Source organism: Salmo trutta, chromosome 18 (assembly GCF_901001165.1).
Source record: "Salmo trutta chromosome 18, fSalTru1.1, whole genome shotgun sequence".
NCBI classification, from domain to species: Eukaryota; Metazoa; Chordata; class Actinopteri; order Salmoniformes; family Salmonidae; genus Salmo; species Salmo trutta.
The window spans coordinates 28,294,369-28,317,833 of NC_042974.1; the positions used below are offsets into that span (position 1 = coordinate 28,294,369).

The 23,465-nt window shown below is 43.8% G+C and overlaps 1 protein-coding gene across 11 annotated transcripts in view; it reads right to left on the bottom strand.

Annotated features, from left to right (window-relative positions):
* The window catches only part of ldb3a (LIM domain binding 3a), a 74,245-nt gene extending 50,997 nt beyond the window's left edge, over positions 1 to 23,248 (bottom strand). For 7 of the 11 annotated variants that reach the window (XM_029698213.1, XM_029698210.1, XM_029698212.1 and 4 more), the window contains exons 1-2: positions 22,878 to 23,248; positions 503 to 654 (exon numbers count right to left, since the gene is read on the bottom strand). In XM_029698213.1, coding sequence (XP_029554073.1) covers positions 503 to 654; positions 22,878 to 22,973 — 248 coding nt within the window. In that variant the 5' untranslated portion in view covers positions 22,974 to 23,248. The remainder of the gene's footprint in view (positions 1 to 502; positions 655 to 22,877) is intronic. The other 4 variants (XM_029698205.1, XM_029698204.1, XM_029698203.1 and 1 more) reach the window with 3 other exon arrangements.
* Positions 23,249 to 23,465: the final 217 nt, after the last annotated feature.

The following is a 23,465-nucleotide window of genomic DNA, read 5'->3' on the forward strand; positions in this document are numbered from 1 at the left end:
TATAGTAACATTGATAAACATTCACTGAGTGCACTTCTGGTTATTTGTATGGACAAAATACCATGTCAACAGAGCAAGAAAAGTGACATCGCATTTATGCATGTCCTGTGATAAAAGTATACGAAAGCCATCTTTGGATCTCTAGTTTTAGCCAGGACAACAGGTGAAAATATCATGATTTATGTTCCCTCCCTCCATCCATTCCCTCGCTCCTCAGTCCTCAGATGACAGTGAAGCCACATCTCTACCTCTAAAATAGGCTCCAGGTCTGGCCATCCAGACAGGGATAAGAGGCAGTCCACTCCGTCACTGTCCCTTGTTCCTTTAGAAAATGACACCTAATCTGTCTAATCTTCAATTAGGCCACTATTAAAAAGAGTTGGCCCTCACAGAAAGGAGGAGATGGGCACAAGAGACTCTTTATTCTGTGTGTTTTTGTGTGTATATGTGTGTGTGAGTCTGTGTGTGCATGTGAGTGTGTGTGCGTGTGTGTGGTACATACTTCTGCATGGTGAGGGCCAGGTTAAAGCTGGCACACTTGATCTTGTTCTGGGCCTCCAGGTGGGTCATGCCCTCAGTGCTGACCCCGTCGATGGCCACGATGATGTCACCCTGGACCAGGTTGCCCTGCTGTGCCTTGCTCCCAGGGGTGATCTGTGGATGGTCAGCACACACACACACACACACACACACACACACACACAAAATGGTCAACAATCATAATGCCCTTCAACAATGGACACTCAATGGTCAACAGCAATCACAGGGTGCATTCGTAAATTGCCCCCAGTGTGTCAAAGTGCGCTCAGAGCGTTGTCAGATTGCCCGTTCGTAAATGAAGAGCGTTTCGCTCTTGGAGCATTCAGAGCGCACACTGGACAATGACGAGCTTGCTAGCTACTTCCAGACACAAATGAGAGAACACCTCACTGTGAACATTTTACTCACCTTAGCAGAGCTGGTTAGGCTGTTTTCATGTTATCCAGAGGGTTAATGACTAACTGTGTTACTGGCAACAATTTACACTGAACAAAAATATAAACGCAATCTGCAACAATTTCAAAGATTGTACAGGTCATATAAGAAAATCAGTCAAATTAAATAAATTCATTAGGTCCTAATCTGTGGATTTCACATGACTGGGAATGCAGATATGCATCTGTTGGTCACAGATACCTTAAAAAAGGTAGGGGCGTGGATCAGAAAAACAGTCAGTATCTGATGTGACCACCACTTAACTCATGTAGCACGACACATCTCCTTCACATAGAGTTGATCAGGCTGTTGATTGTGGAATGTTGTCCCACTCCTCTTCAATGGCTGTGTGAAGTTGCTGGATATTGGCGGGAACTGTAACATGCTGTTGTACACGTCGATCAGAGCATTCCAAATATGCTCAATGATTGACATGTCTGGTGAGTATGCAGGCCATGGAAGAACTGATACATATTCAGCTTCCAGGAATTGTGTACAGATCCTTGCAACATGGGGCTGCGCATTATCATGCTGAAACATGAGGTGATGGCGGCGGACGAATGGCACGACAATGGGTCTCAGGATTTCGTCATGGTATCTCTGTGCATTCAAAAAAATGCATTGATAAAATGCAATTGTGTTTCTTGTCCGTAGCTTATGCCTGCCCAGGAGTTTGCGCAGAAACTCTTCGGCTGTGCAAACCCACATTTTCATCAGCTGTCCGGGGGGCTGGTCTCAGTCGATCTCGCAGGTGAAGAAGCCGGATGTGGAGGTCCTGGGCTGGCATGGTTACACGTTGTCTGCGGCTATAATGGCCGGTTGGACGTACTGCCAAATTCTCTAAAACGACGTTGGAGGCAGCTTATGGTAGATAAATGAACATTAAATTCTCTGGCAACAGCTCTGGTGGACATTGCTGCAGTCAGCATGCCAATTGCACGTTCCCTCAAAATTTGAGACATCTGTGGCATTGTGATGTGTGTCAAATCTGCACATTTTAGAGTGTTTAATCAGCTTCTTGATATGCCACACCTGTCAGGTGTTTGGATTATCTTGGTAAAGGAAAAATGCTCCCTAACTGGGATGGAAACAAATCTGAGAGAAATAAGCGTTTTGTGCGTTTGGAACATTTCTGTGATCTTTTATTTCAGCTCATGAAACATGAGAAAATATATAACCTACCACCAGGAACATTCTGTCATTATGACATTTTCTCAGTTGTAGTACAGTATGTTATGGGTGTAGAAGACTGAAATTGGACGATCCGTTCATCAGTAGTCACCAATATGCGTGAAGCGATTCATGCCTCCGTCGCCCAAAATATCCCCCATGCTAAAAACCCTTAGCTCATTGCAGTCTTTTACTCCCAGGAGTAGTACATAGTAATAAACTGCCTGGCATTTCTTATTTACTCACTTTTCAGAGAGAGAGAGAGAGAGAGAGAGCGAGAGAGCGATTGACTACTTGCCCAGAGTCAAATCAATCAAATGTATTTATAAAGCCCTTTTTACATCAGCCGATGTCACAAAGTGCTTTACAGAAACCCAGCCTAAACCCCAAACAGCAAGCAATGCAGATGTAGAAGCATGGTGGCTAGGAAAATGAACTTGTGGATACCATTTTTAGGTATCCATATGCAGTATGAAGGAAGTTGGAGGTAGTTTCACAAGCCAATGCTAACTAGCATTAGCGCAATGACTAAGTCTACAGGTACGATAGCATACCCCACGTACTGACATCTCAACAATAGGGTCTGCATGCACTTTAATCATAGTAGCCTAATGGGGGATTTTCACAATGCGCGATAATTCAGATAGCCACGCTAGCTTCACCCTTATGCAAGAAGAGAGGAAGAGGCGAAGCTATAGGATCTTAACTTGACCCTGCTTCACACAGCAGGAAAATATTCCTGCAGCAACATGAAATGTGGATTATAATTAATATACATTTTTGTGGGGGTTGATAAAATGTTCTTTAGGGCAAATCAAGTCTGACATTTTAATGTGGAAATTACAAAGTTTAGAAGCCTTTTTACTTTTAATACACCACAATTTGCATTTCCTAGTGAGCAGGAAAATTCTCAGCAACAAAAGAGTGATCAAATTAAGATCCTACATCTGTATCTGCCCTCTCATTGGCTATACTGGTCCCACCTGATCTCGCCTCCTACTGCCTTCCTTCCATCTTTAAGGACATGTATTTCCATTGTTAGAGCGATCACTCGACTATCTTGTCAATATAATGGAAAATCTGGTGCTAGGTACATACGTAGGATCTTAAATTTGAGCCAGTTTGCTACAGGAAGAAAATAATCCTGCAGCAACAGGAAATGCTAATTATAATGTGAATTATAATTAATGGGGTCGATACATTTTTGGTAAGGGAAAATCAAGTCTGTAATTTCCACTTTGAAATTTCAAACTTCAGAACCCTTTTTAAACCTCAAATACAGTACACCCAACACTCCCCTGCCCACTTCACTTTTCCTCCACTGAAAATGAATTGCTTTCCGTAGTTTCATCGCCCACATCATCTTCAGTTAACACACACCATAAGTGAAGAGAGTGAGTTGGCTGTAGATAGAGACACACTTCATTCATTTAGGCCTAAGTGATAATTAGAATGAGATGAATGGGAACTGACTTCACAGAGAAGTACAAGACACTGAAGATTTCAAAAGCTAAGTAAACTTTAGCATTAAAGGGTTTAGCATCTGTGATTGCTACATGTACAACCATGTATGGACTGTTAAATGAATGATATTCACTGAGTATGCAAAACATTAAGAACACCTGCTCTTTCCATGACAGACTGACCAGGTGAATCCAGGTGAAAGCTATGATCCTTTATTGATGTCACCTGTTAAATCCACTTCAATCAGTGTAGATGAAGGGGAGGAGACAGGTTGAAGAAGGATTTTTAAGCCTTTGAGAAAATTGTGCGACTAAATATTAGGAAGATGCTCCTAATGTTTCATGTACTCAGTGTATAGCCATTGATTGTTAAAGAAATTACTTAGAAATGCCTCATGAGCTCAGTACAACGGCCGTACCCCATCAGAACCCAACATATAAGCTTGTTTTTTGTGATTGTTAAAAAGAAACGCTGTGTAGCGTCAAAGCATGGCTAAAAATGTCATTTTTGATCGTCAGCCCTTGCATCCATAGCTCTGTCTATGAATTTGAGAGAGGTTACATTTCTCTAACCCCATCCCTCAGCTGTTTGTTGTTTTTCAAAACTGCAGATTGCCCGTTCAGCTCAATCATGTCATTGACAAAGAACTGTTCAGACAGAGATGGAACACCAAAAAACAATTTAAAAAATGCTTTGGCTTTATAATTGAAGTTATTCTATGACAAATCACCTTAAGAAGTCAAATTGAGTAACCATGCATTGTTGCAAACCTGTGAGTGTGTTGTTGACATTTCTCCACTAAATCAGTTAAATCCAGATGGGCTTTTCAGCTGTGTGTTTTGGGAAATAACCAGGCCACCAGTATCCGGTCTGGAGTGTGAAGTCACAAACTCTGCTGGTCGGCTACTGTGTAGCAACCTAGCGCTGCCAAAAGATGGCCGTTTTGGCCTCTAAAATGTGTTAATTATGATCAAGTTCGATCCCCACTGTGAATTATTTCAAAGTTCGCTACAAATCGAGATATTTCATTAAATAGTGATCCATTTTCGACTACTACATTGTCATCACACAGGACCACGTGCTGACACAGACCAATCGCGAGCCGGCAGGCTATGAGGAGGCTCCCAGTTGACTCTCTCAGGCAGGATGAAAAGGACTACATCGACCATGATCCTGTAACAGCCACTTTCAACATGATCCTTGCCGGGTTTTTTTGTGTGCAATTCAGCCCGATTAAGTAATATGTCGTGCTTCAAATTCAAATACTACTGGGCGCCATCGGGAGTTTTTAACCATCTACTGGTTTTAATGTCAACAACACGACAACCCCCAGTCAAGCAGCCTCCGTGCCTCAATCTCTCTTGAAGTGAAAAAATGAACGGGTCCCTGTCTGTATCTCCCTGGGGAGCTCTGTTATCACGAGGAGCGTGCCAGACAGCCTGCCACTAGCTGCTGAGACCAGTGTTAAGAGCTAATTCATTTAAACACACCAATAAGGAACTGGAACCAACCAGTGCTGGAAAAGAGATTAGGCAGCTCAGGGCACTGCAGCACCCAACAAACGAACAACAAAACTTTGGCAAAAGTGACAGAAGTTTAGATTTGATATTGCAAGTTGCTTCTCTTTTAAGGAAATAATCCCTCTTGATAAGAAAATGTTTAAGCTTACTTACTTTGTTGCTTTTTACAAACTTTTTCCTTTTGTTTAAACATTCTCTAGCATATCCTTCTTCTATACTTAAAGAGTGAAATATCATAACTTAATCCGCTTCTCATCTTTGTGCATGAAAGAAATGCATTCAATGTCACCTTGAAATGGAACAGCAACAAACAGTTTTATTGAAAAAAATTATCTGGATTTAAAATTGTCTACAGTGATGTTATTGGCCATACTGCTCCCTCATGTATCTCACATCTCTTCCCCCTGTTCCCTCCCTGTTCCCTCCCTGTTCCCTCCCTGTTCCCTCCCCCGTTCCCTCCCCCGTTCCCTCCCCTCCCCCCCTGTTCCCTCCATCTCTCTACCTACCCCTCCCTGTTGCCTCCCTCCACCTCCCCCTCTCTCTCCCTCCCTCTCACCCCCTCTCTCCCTCCCTCTCTCTACCCCTCCCCCTCTCTCCCTCCCTCCCTCTCTCCTCCCTCCGCCCTCTCTCCCCCTCCCTCCCTTGTTCCCTCTCTCTCACCCTCCCCCCTTCCTTGTTCCCTCCCTCTCTCTACCTCCCTGTTCCCTCCCTTCACCTCCCTCTCCCTCCCTCCCTCTACCTCCCCCTCTCTCTCTCTCCCCCTCCCCCTCTCTCTCCCTCCCTCTCCCCTCTCTCCCCCCTCCCTCCCTTGTTCCCTGTCTCTCACCCTCCCCCCTTCCTTGTTCCCTCCCTCTCCCTCCCTCTATCCATCCTAATCCACTGCTTCTCTGCCACTATGAAGATAAGAGGTTAGTGGTCTGTGTATGGCCCAGACAGCAGTGTTACATAATATCAACTCCTTTCATACAGTGGTATCTGGTGTCTGGCATCTTGCACCAGGTTGCCTATCAGCTTCCGAGTTATGGCCCTGCTTCTGAATTTAGCGGGGAGTCCTGAGTATTGCAAAGGAAACTGACCATTGAGACAGGTAATGAAACCGATGACAATCTTCTGTGTGCGAACGGAAGTAATAATGACATTCCTGGTGTACAGTACGTTTGACAGATGTGTCACTGATACAACAACTTTCTAAAGGCCCTTCAAAGGCTTTCAATAGCCCTTCATGTCACATTACTGCCTCGCAAAATCAAAATCCATTTAGTAAAACTGACTTTCTATTCTACTGCCAAACACCACTGCTGGATCAGAGTGGTTTATAATACAGTGTGTTTAGGGGCCAAGAGTTTTTCCTGAGCTATTCATACTGTATGACTGGAGCTCCTAGACGTTGTGTCCATGTGGCTTGTCACATTAATATTGAGGGAAAAAGAACGATAACAGTCATCAGTAATGACAGGACCCAGGATAATTGTCAGGGGCTTATTAATGTCATTTACCCGTTGCTATATAAAAGGCCATGATTAAAATAATAATTAGAAACAGAGACTAAAACGCCTCAGTGTTTTAGTGCAACTACAATAGTTTCCTTTCAAAGTGTTTTTCTGATCAAACCCCTCAAAATATTTTGTGATAAATCAAACAGTATTCACTGACTGTGCGGACATTAGTCTGAGGGATTAACTCCCACGACTTTGGTGCATTGTGGCAGCAGGGTCTCACACACACACACACACACACACACACACACACACACACACACACACACACACACACACACACACACACACACACACACACACACACACACACACACACACACACACATAGAAAGCGAGAGAGAGAGGGAGAGAGAGAGAGAGAGCGAGGGAGAGAGAGAGCGAGGGAGAGAGAGAGCGAGGGAGAGATGGGCAGGATCAAAGCAAACTGACACCAGGGCTGTCTGAGTCATTGGATGGGTGCAAGATCTCCCACTGGAGACGGGGCCTGGCATGGTCCTACAGCTGGGCTCGCCGCCCACACTGTTAATGAGACTACTCAAGTTCTACCAGCACCACTCATGAACTTTCTGTGGGTACCCCTTGAGACTGAGGTTAGATTAGGTAAGCACTGGCTAAAATACCATTTGTTCTCAATGACTTACATGGCGAGTTAAAATGAAGAAAGTCAGAAATAAACCAAATTGGAGAAGGCAAAGTAACAAAATACTTTATATAAAACGTGTTGATACTTTGTGCTCGAGGGGTCGAGGGTGTGGCCTGTGTTGGCCAGCTCTTCTGTAAAAGACAGCTGCACTGAGTCTCTCGCTCCCTCCCCATGTTCTCTCTGGCTGGCGGGGCCTGCCATTGGCGATGGCCCTTCCTCCACAAATGCCAGCTCTAATTGGCAGACGGGGCTGTTGCAGAGTCTCTTGACATACAGTATAAGCAAAGGTTGCCGTGACGATGATGTCACTGCCACCGCCGTTGGGGCCAGCTGCGTGGGTGATGACTCAGTCCAGCCGCCTGGCTTCACAGGAAGGGCCCAGGGCCACCTTTGACCTCTCGCCTCAGACCTTAGCTGTAGATTAGGCTCTCTCCCTGGCTAGAGGTTCACCTGAGGTGGCCTGGTCTGGTAACATTCACAAGCCTCAGCTGTTCCAAACCTATTTCTGCCATGACCGCTTTCTAACCCATTATTCTCTATTTGTTAAAACAACATTAGCTAGGGTGAAACGATGAGGAGATATAAGATGCCACATGAATTTTGACTGTGGACCCTAAGGGACTTAGTCATGTCAACTCTATTACAATTGGCATAGAGCAGGGACAGGCAACTTTGATGGGGGTTGAGCCCCCCCCCCCCCCAATAATGGCACACAGGAAATGAGATAGCAACACAGTGATTACATTGCTACTGGAATCAGTGAAGTAAAACATGCAAGACGTGTTTCTCTGCTTTTTTTTATTTACTTCAATGTGGACTAAAATAGGACACTCCATCAATAATAAGTAGAATTTCCCCCTGCTGACTAAATAAGCCTAGTCTAGCTACAAAATCCAAGTTCATTGAAACGTTTGTTTTTCACCGGACCCACAAAGCAAATAGCAAGAGGAAATGGAGGGGCACCAGGAAAAACAAAGGGCATTCAGGGTGAGGAATGGATTACCAACTGGCTCACAAAACCTATATTAACCCTCCACCCTGACTCTGGTCTATTGATGTCTGGGTGAATGGCTGACTGATATGCCAGCTCAAATCTCCTGTGCACTCACACCACACAAAGGGCCCGTTCTATGGGCCAGGCAAAACCACAGGGAAAAGTGGGGCACAGAGAGAGAGAGAGCATGTGATAAAGAAAAAGGGAGCGAGAGGAAGAGGGAGAAAGGGTGAAAGAAAAAAAAGTCAGAGTTGAAGGGAGAGAGAGAGAGAGAGAGAGAGAGAGAGAGAAAGTCAGAATTAGAGGAGCAGCAGCAGAAAGAGAGAGTCAGAAATACAGTAGCTAACTAAAGAAAGAGTTATTGCCAGCCAAGAGCAATAGATACTGTATACTGAAAGGAGGCCTAACACTTGTATCACAGCCTCACTGGCCTGCTACGGACTAGATGGAATCTCTTCATCGGATCATGGTTTGATGAAGATTTTGTTCATCATGGGTTTGTCCACTGTCATGACACTGTCTACAGATGTAGGATCTTAATTTGAACTTTCCTGCAATGCAGTACATTTAAAACTTTGTGTATTTTAGGTTAAAAAGGCTTCTGAAGTTTGTAATTTCCACTTTGAAATTTCAGACTTGATTTTCCCTTCCGAAAAATGTATCAATGTATCAAATTATAATCCACATAATAATTCGCATTTCCTGTTGCTGCAGGATTATTTTCCTTCTATAGCAAACGGGCTCAAATGAAGAACTTCTGATTTGATTCATCCATATTTTCCCAACACATTTATTAAAATACTTTTTACATTCAAAATGCTTTTTCACAAGATCATTCTGAAGTTTCAACAGTACACCCAATATACTTTTACATACATTAACAACAGGTTTGGGAAGCTCTTTTTAAAATGCATCTACTGTTTCCAGTAGAATTTATTTAGGTGTCTAACTACCAACATCCAGAAGGTCTCTTGCTAGAATGGTCTTCGTTCAGGGGAAAATAGGGTCTACACCAAATTAACACAGAGACAGTGTTTATGTGTAATTTCACAAGCCACATACTTGAAGAAACCCTATGGGTTACCGTGAAACTTCAATTAATAGCCCGGGCGTTTATTTGCTTAAATCCCTGAACACAACAGGTGCTTATTAGAGACAGGCTTCTATTAGAGCCAGACATCTATTTCCTTAAAGCAACTTTTGCTCATTTGAATAGTTAATTGTTTAATTCCAGCATTCACTTTCAACATTTTAATACATTTCTTACTTTCCTTCATTTACACACTGTGTCACGTTTAATTTGTCTTAGTATGACTCTATAAAAAAACATTCTAATAATTCCTTGACAGAATAATTATTCTCCTCTTTATTAACTGTGCATGTGTCAGTTATAACTTTTGCCACTAGAAGGCCATCTCCCAATCTAGGGGTCTGTACTCCCACTGTTTTTGATTTGATTAATTACTGAATGATTTAATGTAACAAATCAAACATGAAACCTCGTAAACAATTCAGGGTAATTCATGGTAACCTCAAACAATTCATTCAGACCCGGCATCTATTTGAAACAGCCGTTTATTTACTGAAATGTGTGCTGTTGCCCGGCTATCAAAAAAAAGGGACAGGCGACTATTTCAGACTCGTTTAAAAGGGAAGTTTTACGGTAGTTTCTGCTAACAAGCGCGAAAAGAATCTGACACCCCATATTGAACGCAGCAGTCCTAGAGTCTGCCCTGGGAATACCTGACTGCTCATTCAGAAGGTGAACAGTCCAGATCACCTCTCAGTGACATCAATAAAATACCATGAGAATAAGAACATAGTAGCTACAGGAGACATGAACCCACTGCTGACACCAATGGGCAGCTAAAACAAGCTGAGTTACAGGGAACCCCAGGCTCTAAATCCCAACCTGGTCCCCGGACCCCTGCAGTGGGACTATGGAAGTTGAGAGGGAGAAGTAGGGGGGGGGGGGGCACTGCTGGTATCTATAGCCCTCACAATTTTCCCCAGTGGCACTGACCTTCTGCGACCTGCTAAAAACAGCCTTGCCTGTCAGCAGCGCCAGCCGTTGGCTCTCATACCACAGGCCTGGAGTGGGGGTGGAATGCCGAGGCCTGTAAGACCAGGGCTAACACAAGAGACACTTTATCAGAACTGAGTCGGCAGCCTACTGACTGACTGTTCAGGACCTCAATCTTACAGTCTGCTACTGTAACTCAAAGGGATATGGGGGGGGGGGGGGGTTAAGGGGCTGGCATCAGGCCGAGTGGACACCAAGATTTCCTACAGCATGGCATCATGTACTATGGTAGTGAGATAGGCCCTTGCTGAGAGTTACATGTGGTTTTGAGTCAGGGGTGAAAGTAAGGCGGTATGGTCGGTACGGCAAAATAAATAGTGGTAAGTCGTACCGGTAAAACATGAGCCTATCACAATTCATACAACATGCCCAAAAAACTATAGGCTATTACACCATTATTTAACCTTACTGCAGGTCAGCCGCATGACAAATTAACGAATTGACTGGAAACCGAGTGGTATACGCTCCAAAATGCATTGTGGTTTGAGGAGAACAGTTACATATTGTGGAGATGAGTGACCGAGGCGTGCGTGGATAACAGTGGATGCATCAATTCAGGCTACAAGTGTAGGCCCAATGACAATCACAGAATGTTATTACAATACACGTAAGTGTTTTGTAACTGATATCTCTTTCCATTCATCAAATAGTGGGTTCACAGTGCACTGTTGGTTTGGATGCTGAAATTATTTAGATAATCCTTTGTTAAGTAATTGTTTGACAATCAGATGAAACACAGTGACTGGTTGTGTTTCTGCCCCATTTAAAAGGCATAGGCGGCATGTCCATAAGGCTAGGGGAAGATAAGCTTTCCCTAAAGTAAATTGAATTAATACTTCCAAAATAACATAGGCCTAGCCTAAATAGCTGTCTATACAGAAATAAATCAAATCCTTCTAAAGAGGCTACTACACCAAAAAGCATGACTAGGCCACAGAGGATTCACTAGCTTCTTAAATAAAAATTGTTTTAAAATCGCATAGCCTACAGTCGGAAGGGCCCGCAATTTGGGCAGTGCGCACTGCAAATACCAAATAGATTATTGTTTAGTTGTGACTGTCAGTGAAAAGAAGAGACCTATCCATGCCTATCGCAATATTTCAAAAAACAATCGAAGAAAAAACTGTTTGGAAAGCAAATGGCTATTGAGGTAAAGCTCCAGAGTGGCGCAGCGGTCTAAGACACTGTATCTCAGTGCTTGCGGCGTCACTACAGACACCCTGGTTTGATTCCAGGCTGTATCACAACCGGCCGTGATTGGGAGTCCCATAGGGCGGCGCACAATTGGCCCAGTGTCGTCCGGGTTTGGCTGGTGTAGGCCGTCATTGTAAATAAGAATTTGTTCTTAACTGACTTGCCTAGTTAAATAAATGTTTTAAAAAATAGATGACAAGACTCCAATCTGTCTTTAAATTATCAAAATTCTTAATTTAATTGAGCGAACAGTAGCCTATCTTATTGGCACCAGTGGAGAATATCGGACAAAATCCCTGGAATGATTGCATATTCACTGTCTTTATCATTGGGTCAGTGCCACTTTTGTTTGTTTTTGGACAATAATCTCCTCCTCCAGGTTAGATGGACATCATAATGTATTTGTGTCTACCCTTTTCGTAGGCCAATTATATCGACCAGACAACAGCGTTTCTATTGATCTGTTTGTCAGTGTCAGCAGAGTAGGCTACACTGTCATTTTTGTAGTATTAAACAACTAAACTGTGTGTCCCGTACTGGTAAGAAATTAAATCTACTGTCACCCCTGTTTTGAGTTGCATCGGTTACATGTACATCGGTTACATGTGGTTTAGAGTCGGAGGGTTTGATCGGAAGAGCGCATTTAACTGAGGAGGAAGATACGGCCCATAAAACTATACTTAAACCCCTTATTTCCGTATAGATTCAGTCAGGTGAATTCAGACCACACAGTACATTGAAAGTGTAAAAACTGCATCATACAGACCTTGTTAAATCCCTGGGGCAAGGGGAGAAGTTTGAGATTCATCTAAGATACACCCTCAAAACCCATCTGGAGTGTCACGTCCTGACCAGTATAGAGGATATTTTGTTATTGTAGTTTGGTCAGGACGTGGCAGAGGGTAGTTTATTTATGTATTACGGGTTTTTTTTGGTCACTGGTCTATGTTTGTATTTCTATGTGTATGTTCTAGGGTAGTTTTTCTATGTGTAGGTTGGGTGCTGGACTCTCAATTGGAGGCAGGTGTTTCGAGATGCCTCTGATTGGGAGTCCTATAAATAGGTGTGTGTTTTGTTTGTCACTTGTGGGTAGTTGTTTGAGAGCACTGCTTTTGTTGAGCCTGCTTCTCTGTTCCTGGCGTTAGTTTGTTTATTGTTTTTCCGTGGTGTTCGCATTTTTTTATAATAAATAAGTTGAGCACGCAACCCGCTGAGCCTTGGTCCCATTCTCTCTTCCACGACAGTTGTGACAGAACTACCCACCACAACAGGACCAAGCAGCGGAGGAAATCTGGCGAGGACCGGGGAACACGGCTGGTAAGGGAGCCCGAGAGGCAGCCCCAAGAATTTTTTTTGGGGGGGGCACAAGGGCAGTTTGGCGGGGCGAGGATGGAGCCCCAGGCCAGCTCCCTGTACCCTTTTTGGGCAGAGACGAACTGGACAGGTCCCGTGCTTTGGGGTGATGGGTACGGTGGCGAGGCCGAGCATTTTCAGGCCAGTACGCGCAGTACCAGCACCCCGCATGTGCCAGGGGAAAGTGAGCATCCAGCCAGTAGGGGTGATGCCAGTCCTGCGCTCGAGACCACCAGTGCGCCTCTACGGTCCAGTGCGTCAACCCAGTCCGACTCGGCCTGTTCCTGCTCCCTGCACTAGCCCTGGGGTGCGTGTGCCCAGACTGGCACATCCTGTACCAGCCCCACGCATCAGGCTTCTAGTGCGTCAGCCCAGCCTCGCCAGTCAGGAGCCGCCAGAACCGCCCGCCAGTCAGGAGCCGCCAGAGCCGCCCGCCAGTCAGGAGCCGCCAGAGCCGCCCGCCTGCCCGGAGCCGCCAGAGCCGCCCGCCTGCCCGGAGCCGCCAGAGCGGCCCGCCTGCCCGGAGCCGCCAGAGCGGCCCGCCTGCCCGGAGCCGCCAGAGCGGCCCGCCTGCCCGGAGCCGCCAGAGCGGCCCGCCTGCCCGGAGCCGCCAGAGCGGCCCGCCTGCCCTGAGCCGCCAGAGCGGCCCGCCTGCCCGGAGCCGCCAGAGCGGCCCGCCTGCCCGGAGCCGCCAGAGCGGCCCGCCTGCCCGGATCCGCCAGAGCGGCCCGCCTTCCCGGATCCGCCAGAGCGGCCCGCCTTCCCGGATCCGCCAGAGCGGCCCGCCTTCCCGGATCCGCCAGAGCGGCCCGCTTTCCCGGATCCGCCAGAGCGGCCCGCCTGCCCGGATCTGCCATCGCCGCCCGCCAGCCGGGCGCAGCCAGGGTCGTCCGCCAGCCTGGCGCAACAAGGGTCGCCCGCCAGCCGGGCGCAGCCAGAGACGCCCGCCAGCCGGGCGAAGTCAGGGTCGCCCACCAGTCCTCCGGCGCGGCCAGGGGCACCACCTAAGTGGGCGACGTCGAGGGTGGAGCGGAGTCCACGTCCCGCACCTGAGCCGCCTCCTATATAGGTGGGTTGGGGAGGGGGGGTGTAGCACAGTGCCGTCGTTGACGGCAGCCACCCTCCCTTCCCTCCCTTTAGTTTAAGGGGGATTTTTCTGTTTGTTTTGGGGGTTTTCTGTGTTTTGTGTAGGTGCATCTGGGGTCTGCACCTTTGGGGGGGGGGGGGGGTACTGTCACGTCCTGACCAGTATAGAGGATATTTTGTTATTGTAGTTTGGTCAGGACATGGCAGAGGGTAGTTTATTTATGTATTACGGGGTTTTTTTGGTCACTGGTCTATGTTTGTATTTCTATGTGTATGTACTAGGGTAGTTTTTCTATGTGTAGGTTGTTTGCTGGACTCTCAATTGGAGGCAGGTGTTTCTAGTTGCCTCTGATTGGGAGTCCTATAAATAGGTGTGTGTTTTGTTTGTCACTTGTGGGTAGTTGTTTGAGAGCACTGCTTTTGTTGAGCCTGTTTCTCTGTTCCTGTCGTTAGTTTGTTTATTGTTTTTCCGTGGTGTTCGCATTTTTTTATAATAAATATGTTGAGCACGCAACCCGCTGCGCCTTGGTCCCATTCTCTCTTCCACGACAGTTGTGACATGGAGAGTGTTGCTTGCTGGTTCTAAGACAGGTAAAGTTTATACTGTATGACACTGATTTATGTCAAATCTACAAGGTCTAGGTTGACAACTCAGCTGTCCAAGGGTAAAACAGACAGGTAATGTCTATCGCAATCCCATGAAAAACAGGCTGTACTTCACCTCCACACAAGGTTACGTTCAGCCTACTTTATGATAATTAGATGTGTTTAGTGATGGATGAATGGATGATGTACTGTATTTCCTGATCATCTGGAATCATTTAAATGAGTGAATCAGCTCTTGTCACATACCCAACATGAGGACCAGTGTATGAGAGGCAATGACTCGAAAGTTCGGACTCAAGGCCCCATTTTCCCTCGGTCTTGGCTCTCGGGCTGACGCAGAAAGTTCTATCAAACAGAAAGAACACAACCACCCATATCCACTCAAGGGGATGTGTTCATTTGTCAATATCAATATCAGAGCCAGACCAAAGGCTGAAAGGAATGACCACTTTACCGCAACATACAGCATTCAAAGTCGTGAAATGCAGTTGGTTCGCCAAAGTTAGAACCACGTTTTTTTTTGGGGGGGGGGGGGGGACAAAGAAATGAAGTACAGATTATTGTATGGGACAGTATACAAATGTTTTTCAGAAAGATAATTACACTTTGACAAGAGATGAAAATGTGATGAATTGAACGTTATTTGTTGATGTAAAAATCAAAATGTACTGAGTTTAAGGTTGTCATCATCATATTTGGGTTGGGGTCGTGAATTATTATTATTTCTTTAAATTCTGGGTGGTCCCCGCTGTTTGAATACCACTGTACTAGAGCCAAGAAGTGTTGACTAAAACTGTCTTGGTTGTCCAAGACAGCTTTCCTGTCTTGGACAACCAGCCCTTAATTGTAACAAATACTTAGGCTACTGTCTGGGTGAGGAGAGGACACACATTTTAACAGCATAACACCGCTGAGGGCACAAACTACCAACAGAATTTCCTAACATTATTACTACAGATCAGATTAAATCCAGTAGTAAAACTTGATCTTCTGGGGCTATATTGGAGGGCAGTTGAAGAAGCTCAAATAAATGCCAAAAGAATGAAATCGCTTTCATGAATCCCAATAAACTTCCTGATAACATGAATTGTTGCGAGCCAAGGTGTCCTAACAGGCAACACAGAATAGAAAGTACCATATCACAACCAGCTGTTATGCACGTGGCACTCAATGCAGTGCTATTATCCATACTGGACTCCAGAGGTTTGCTAGGGACACATATCGTATTCCGTGATGGTGGATCTCCTTGCTGACATTTCCCTCAGACATCTTATAAAGGCCACATTAGTTTTTAATGGCAGTCCAGTCTAAACGGAAATGTCATAATGCTCCCTCATAAATATGGGGAATTTATAAACCAATAAACATCTGTGTGTGAGACAGTAGCTGATTTTCTCACAAAAGAAGCCAGGCCAAGACAATCTTTTGAATGTGGACAAATTAAGTGCCTCACTTGAAAATGGAGGAAAGCCTTTTTTTGAAAGGCCACTTCCAAAGAGGTTCATTTTTATCCCAACCTCACAGTGAGGTATTTAGAAATAGGGTCTGCTGCTTGCCATTATAGCAGGGTTTCAGGTCCATGCCTTCCATACACCATCTTTCTGTTTTTATTTCCTTTAGTTTCACTCCTGATTTCACCTCCACATAACTCTCAATTTGATCAACCAGCCAGACAAGTTATCCAATGTACCTAGCCACAATTTCAGAGGTACAAACGTATTTGTCATTGGAACCACCACAGTAGTCATGTAGTATTTGTGTACAGGGCTGAAGTTGGCCAGTCCAGGCCATCATGTGACTGACACAAGCAGCAGCTTGGTCATCAGCAATTTAACAACCCAATCCCCAGCCCCTAACCTCCCTTTCGATCATGCAGTATGTAGGCTACACAACACACGTTCTCTCTCGCAGTCACACCTGGCACTATAAACAAAAAGGCAGCAGTCATGGACCACCCAAACCATCAGCATTGTCCACCGGTGGGAAAGAAAGTATTTTTAGAAGGGAGCGATAGAGCAGCAGGCAGAAGTTCCTCCCCACCTGTCAGAGTGCTGAGTGACTGAGCCTTGTGCTCCTGGGCTGCAGACTGAAGGCCCCAGTTCACAGGCCTTCTCTATATAAGACTGCATACAGTAAAAGGGGATTCAATGACCAGTTGAAAAGGTTCACTGAAATAAAGAAAAGTGCAGGCTACGCACTTATCCCTACACACTTCCTGTAGATCTGAAAGGACTGTATTACCAATCGTGATAGCTAAACCCTTTTGCCCTTTGAAATGCTACAGTAGTTGGAATTTTTACTGTGTGGCTTATACTCATCTTATTATTTCAGATCAAGTAAGGAGAAGGGACTATAGGTTGATTTCTTGGTCAAATAGCCCATACACAGCCTGGAGGTGTGTTTTGGGTCATTGTCCTGTTGACAAACAAATGATTGTCCCACTAACCTGCTGGGATGTTGTGTCGTTGCAGAATGCTGTGGTAGCCATGCTGGTTAAGTCTGCCTTGAAATCTAAATAAAATCACTGACAGTGCCACCAGCAAAGCACCCCCACACCATTACACCTCCTCCTCAATGCTTCACTGTGGGAACCACACATGCAGAGATCATCCGTTCACCTACTCTGCGTCTCACAAAGACTCGGCGGTTGGAACCAAAAATATCAAAATTAGTCTCATCAGACCAAAGGACAGATTTCCATCGGCAAAATGTCCATTGCTCGTGTTTCTTGGCCCAAGCAAGTCTCTTCTGCTTATTGGTGTCCTTTAGTAGTGGTTTCTTTGCAGCAATTTGGCCATGAAGGCCTGATTCACGCAGTCTCCTCTGAACAGTTGAGATGTTTGTTACTTGAACTCTGTGAAGCATTTATTTCGGCTGCAATCTGAGGTGCAGTTAACCTGTTGGGGCTAGGGGGCAGTATTTGCACGGCCGGATAAAAAACATACCCGATTTAATCTGGTTACTACTCCTGCCCAGTAACTAGAATATGCATATAATTGTTTTATTTGGATAGAAAACACCCTAAAGTTTCTAAAACTGTTTGAATGGTGTCTGTGAGTATAACAGAACTCATTTGGCAGGCCAAAACCTGAGAAGATTCCAAACAGGAAGCGCTCTCTCTGACCATTTCATGGCCTTCTTGATCATCTCTAACCAAAACAGGGGATCTCTGGCATGACATGACATTTTCTAACGCTCCCATAGGCTCTCAGAAGGCGCCAAAAAGCTGAATGGTGGCTTTGCAGGCCATGGCTGAAAAACATTAGCGCATTTTGTAAGTAGTCGATCTGAGAACAATGATACTGGAGGCGCGTGCCCGAGTCGACTCCATGTTTACTTTCTCTCTCTCTTTGAACGAAAACAACCACTCCCGGTCGGAATATTATCGCTTTTTTACGAGAAAAATAGCATAAAAATAGATTTTAAACAGCGGTTGACATGCTTCGAAGTACGGTAATGGAATATTTAGACATTTTTTGTCACGAAACGCGTCGAGCGCGTAACCCTTATTTACCCTTCGGATAGTGTCTTGAACGCACGAACAAAACGCCGCTATTTGGATATAACTATGGATTATTTGGGACCAAACCAACATTTGTTATTGAAGTAGAAGTCCTGGGAGTGCATTCTGACGAAGAACAGCAAAGGTAATAACATTTTTCTTATAGTAAATCTGACTTTGGTGAGGGCTAAACTTGGTGGGTGTCTAAATAGCTAGCCCTGTGATGCCGGGCTATCTACTTAGAATATTGCAAAATGTGCTTTCACCGAAAAGCTATTTTAAAATCGGACATAGCGAGTGCATATAGGAGTTCTGTATCTATAATTCTTAAAATAATTGTTATGTTTTTTGTGAACGTTTATCGTGAGTAATTTAGTAAATTCACCGGAAGTGTTCGGTGGGAATGCTAGTCACATGCTAGTCACATGCTAATGTAAAAAGCTGGTTTTTGATATAAATATGAACTTGATTGAACAAAACATGCATGTATTGTATAACATAATGTCCTAGGTGTGTCATCTGATGAAGATCATCAAAGGTTAGTGCTGCATTTAGCTGTGGTTTGGGTTTATGTGACATTATATGCTAGCTTGAAAAATGGGTGTCTGATTATTTCTGGCTGGGTACTCTGCTGACATAATCGAATGTTTTGCTTTCGTTGTAAAGCCTTTTGAAATCGGACAGTGTGGTTAGATTAACGAGAGTCTTGTCTTTAAAATGGTGTAAAATAGTCATATGTTTGAGAAATTGAAGTAATAGCATTTCTAAGGTATTTGAATATCGCGCCACGGGATTCCACTGGCTGTTGAGTAGGTGGGACGCTTGTTAACTCTAATGAACTTATCCTTTTCAGCAGAGGTAACTCTGGGTGTTCCTGTCCTGTGGCGGTCCTCAGGAGAGCTAGTTTAATCATACTGCTTGATGCTTTTTGAAACTGACCTTCATGTCTTAAAGTCATGATGGACTGTCATTTCTCTTTGCTTATTTGAACGGTTCTTGCCATAATATGGACTTGGTCTTTTACCAAATAGGGCTATCTTCTGTATACCCTCAATACCTTGTCACAAGACAACTGATTGGCTCAAATGCATTAACCTGTTGGGGCTAGGGGGCAGTATTTGCACGGCCGGATAAAAAACGTACCCGATTTAAACTGGTTACTACTCTTGCCCAGAAACGAGAATATGCATATAATTAGTAGATTTGGATAGAAAACACCCTAAAGTTTCTAAAACTGTTTGAATGGTGTCTGTGAGTATAACATAACTCATATGGCAGGCCAAAACCTGAGAAGATTCCATACAGGAAGTGCCCTGTCTGACAATTTGTTGTCCTTCTGTTGCATCTCTAAAGCCGCCAGAAAGTGGAATGGGGTGTCTTCTGTCTCTGGGCAAAGAACAGCAGCAGAGTTTGTGAGTGGTCAGCCTGGGGACAGAGATGCGCGTTCACGAGACTACTCCATTTTTTTCTTTCAGCCTTTGATTGAATACAACGTTGCCCGGTTGGAATATTATCGCTATTTTACGAGAAAAATCGCATAAAAATTGATATTAAACTGCGTTTGACATGCTTCTAAGTATGGTAATGGCATATTTAGATTTTTTTTGTCACGAAATGCGCTCGCGCGTCACCCTTTGGATAGTGACCTGAACGCACGAACAAAACGGAGCTATTTCAATATAACTATGGATTATTTGGAACCAAAACAACATTTGTTGTTGAAGTAGAAGTCCTGGGAGTGCATTCTGACGAAGAACAGCAAAGGTAATCCAATTTTTCTAATAGTAATTTTGAGGTAGTGAGCCCCAAACTTGGTGGGTGTCAAAATAGCTAGCCGTGATGGCCGAGCTATGTACTCAGAATATTGCAAAATGTGCTTTCGCCGAAAAGCTATTTTAAAGTCTGACACCGCGATTGCATAAAGGAGTTCTGTATCTATAATTCTTAAAATAATTGTTATGTATTTTGTCAATGTTTATCGTGAGTAATTTAGTAAATTCACCGGAAGTTGTCGGTGGGTATGCTAGTTCTGAACATCACATGCTAATGTAAAAAGCTGTTTTTTGATATAAATATGAACTTGATTGAACAAAACATGCATGTATTGTATAACATAATGTCCTAGGAGTGTCATCTGATGAAGATCATCAAAGGTTAGTGCTGCATTTAGCTGTGGTTTTGGTTTTTGTGACATATATGCTTCCTTTGAAAATGGCTGTGTGATTATTTTTGGCAGGGTACTCTCCTGACATAATCTAATGTTTTGCTTTCGCTGTAAAGCCTTTTTGAAATCGGACAATGTGGTTAGATTGACGAGAGTCATGTCTTTAAAATTGTGTAAAATAGTCATATGTTTGAGAAATTGAAGTTATAGCATTTTTGGGTATTTGCATTTCGCGCCACGCGATTCCACTGGCTGTTGACTAGGGTGGGACCTAGCCCATAGAAGTTAAGGAGGAAAGAAATTCCACAAATTAACAAGTCACACCTGTTAATTGAAATGCATTCCAGATGACTACCTCATGAAGCTGGTTGAGAGAATGCCTAGACTGTGCAAAACTGTCATCAAGGCAAACGGCGTCTACTTTGAAGAATTTGTTTAACACTTTTTTGGTTACTACATAATTCCATATGTGTTATATCATAGTTTTGATGTCTTCACTTTTATTCAATTTTTTTTTTATTAAAATAAAGAAAAACTCTGGAATGAGTAGGTGTGTCCAAACTTTTGACTGGTACTGCGCACACACACACACACACACACACACACACACACACACACAAATCCTAACATACTGTAAAGGTTGTCTACAAGTGAGTTACGCACGTATATCCAAAGATGCACTCGCTATGAACACATAGGCTTCAGGCACACATACACACCAGAGCCCACATACCAGACTCATAATATCATTATTCCAGCCAGCTTCCTTTCTTTTCTTTTAATAAATATCTATTCTACAAATATCTCTTCTAAGAACAACAACAGATTGAGGTTCTTGGAAGAGATGTTCATAGAATAAATACTTGTTCTTACCAGAAAAGAACTTGTGATATTCAGGCGAACTTGTGATATTCACCTCTTTCACTTTCAGTACTAAAATAATGTGGGAAAATACACTGCCAAAATAAAAGGAAACACTTGAGTAAATGAGGGATACAAAGTATATTGAAAGCAGGTGCTTCCACACAGGTGTGGTTCCAGAGTTAGTTAAGCAATTGAAATCCCATCATGCTTTGGGTTATGTATAAAAATGCTGGGCAGGCCAATATTTTGGCTACCATGGCTATGCCGCCTTAGAATGACAATGCCCCCATCCACAGAGCATGAGTGGTCACTAAATGGTTTGATGAGCATGAAAACAATGTAAACCATATGCCAGGGTTCCCCAACTGGCGGCCTGTGGACCGAATTTGTCCCATGGGTGATTTTATTTGTCCCCTGGGTATTTTATTTGCCCCCCCCCAAGTTTTCAGAGCAAAAATAAAAACGTTGTTTGAATTTTTATTGTTGGACATAAAAGACTGTAAAAACACCAGCAAATCAGGTCCAAGTGATTTTAATTTTGGACATCTGTTCCAAAGTATTCCCACGCATAATAGACAGACATCTGTGACCATATACAAATGTTAGCAAGTTTTAAAATTATTATGTTTTAGTCTAATTTTATATCCGTTTGGGCTTCTTGAGGTCAATTTGCAGTCTACAAATTATTTGTAATTATGTTCCGGCCCCGCTCAACAAAAATCTAGTTGATGATCCCTGTCATATGCGATAGCTGTCTCAGTCACCAAATCTCCACCCAAGAGAACAGAGCGCTTTCCACCACCATATACAAAATACCAAATGATGGAATTTCTCGTGGAAGAATATTGTCGCATCCCTCCAATAGAGTTCCAGAAACTTGTGGAATCTATGCCAAGGCACATTGGGACCACCACTAGCCAGAACAGCTTCAACGGCATATTAATAAGACACTTTATGTTGGTGTTTCCTTTATTTGGGCAGTTAACTGTATATTACACTATAGATTTGGCAGGTGACAGCATGCCATGATTCCAGTCTGAAAATGCATAAGTAGGCCTACATTCTCACCATCGACTGTGGTGTAACAATTTTAACATAGCCTACCCCTAACTCACAGTTCCTACCACCATAAACCAACCAACATTTTATGCATGGTCTTTAGGCCTTTACAACGTGTAAGATGAACATACTACTACAGGATAAGGTGAACGCAACAAAGCATATTCTCAGACTTTTTAGCAAAGGCCAAGCTTAAATCATTGAATTTTCCAAAACCACACAATGATACCAACCAATGAGAAAACCTATTGAAACTACTGTAATAAAACTGCATCCCAAACAATCTAATCAACCAAACTTCCCAAAATGACCACCATGTTTAACAACAACACACCGACAAGTACTGTACTAGTACTGTAGTAGTAATTCAATATTTGATGTCCTATAAGGGTTGGCTGACGGTTAGTGCTATGTGAAATCCTTAGGACTTCCCTGCCCTAAACCCTAACCACTACCCTTTACCTTAATCTTTTTAAATTTAAACTTCAATGGGATGACGTCAGAGTTGGGCCGTCCCAAGTATCCTGTTCTTTCAAGCACTGAACAATAAACAAACCCCAACATTTAGATTCAAGCTGAATGCAAGAAAAAGGATGATCTCATTGGTCAAAAGACACATCGCATATGGGATGTAGAAATCTCTGTGTGTTTGTACAAAGTATGGATGTAGGTACACTGAATTGGATGAATAGATCTCTTACCCTGGAGATGGTCAGGGGCATGTTGAAGTCTTTCCCTCCCTGCAATCGGAAGCCCCATGGGGCCGGCCCACTCAAAGAAATGTTGTAGGTACTCATTCTTCCAAAGGCTTTGATTGCTTGTTTGGTTTAATCTTCTTCAAAAAAATGAGGTAGAGGGGGGTGGGGCAGGAGCCAAGTAGCTTCTGAAAGCAGAAAAAAAAAGTTTTAAAAAAGAACACTTGAGAACTAAAAAAGACACAATATCTCCCCGAAATGTCAAATGAGACTGAAAGCACAGCAAACAAAAACCTAACCCACTACAGCCACAGACAAATATGTCATTCACGACCCACCCCTTTTTAAATAAGGAGAGAAAGATAGACAGAAAAGAGTAGAGAACCAGAGGAAGAGAGGTCTTGCCTGCTCAGATGAGCTGAAGTGACAGCCTAAGAATAGCCACCCCTCTGCAGAAAGTGATACCACAGTAGCATTGTGGGGGGGTTCCCCCTTATATGGCATGTAAGAGGACACCCAGTATGTCAGTCCTGCCATGATTCACAGGGTTAATATAGCCCCTTCCTAGGCCAACTGATTTTTTTCAATACCCCC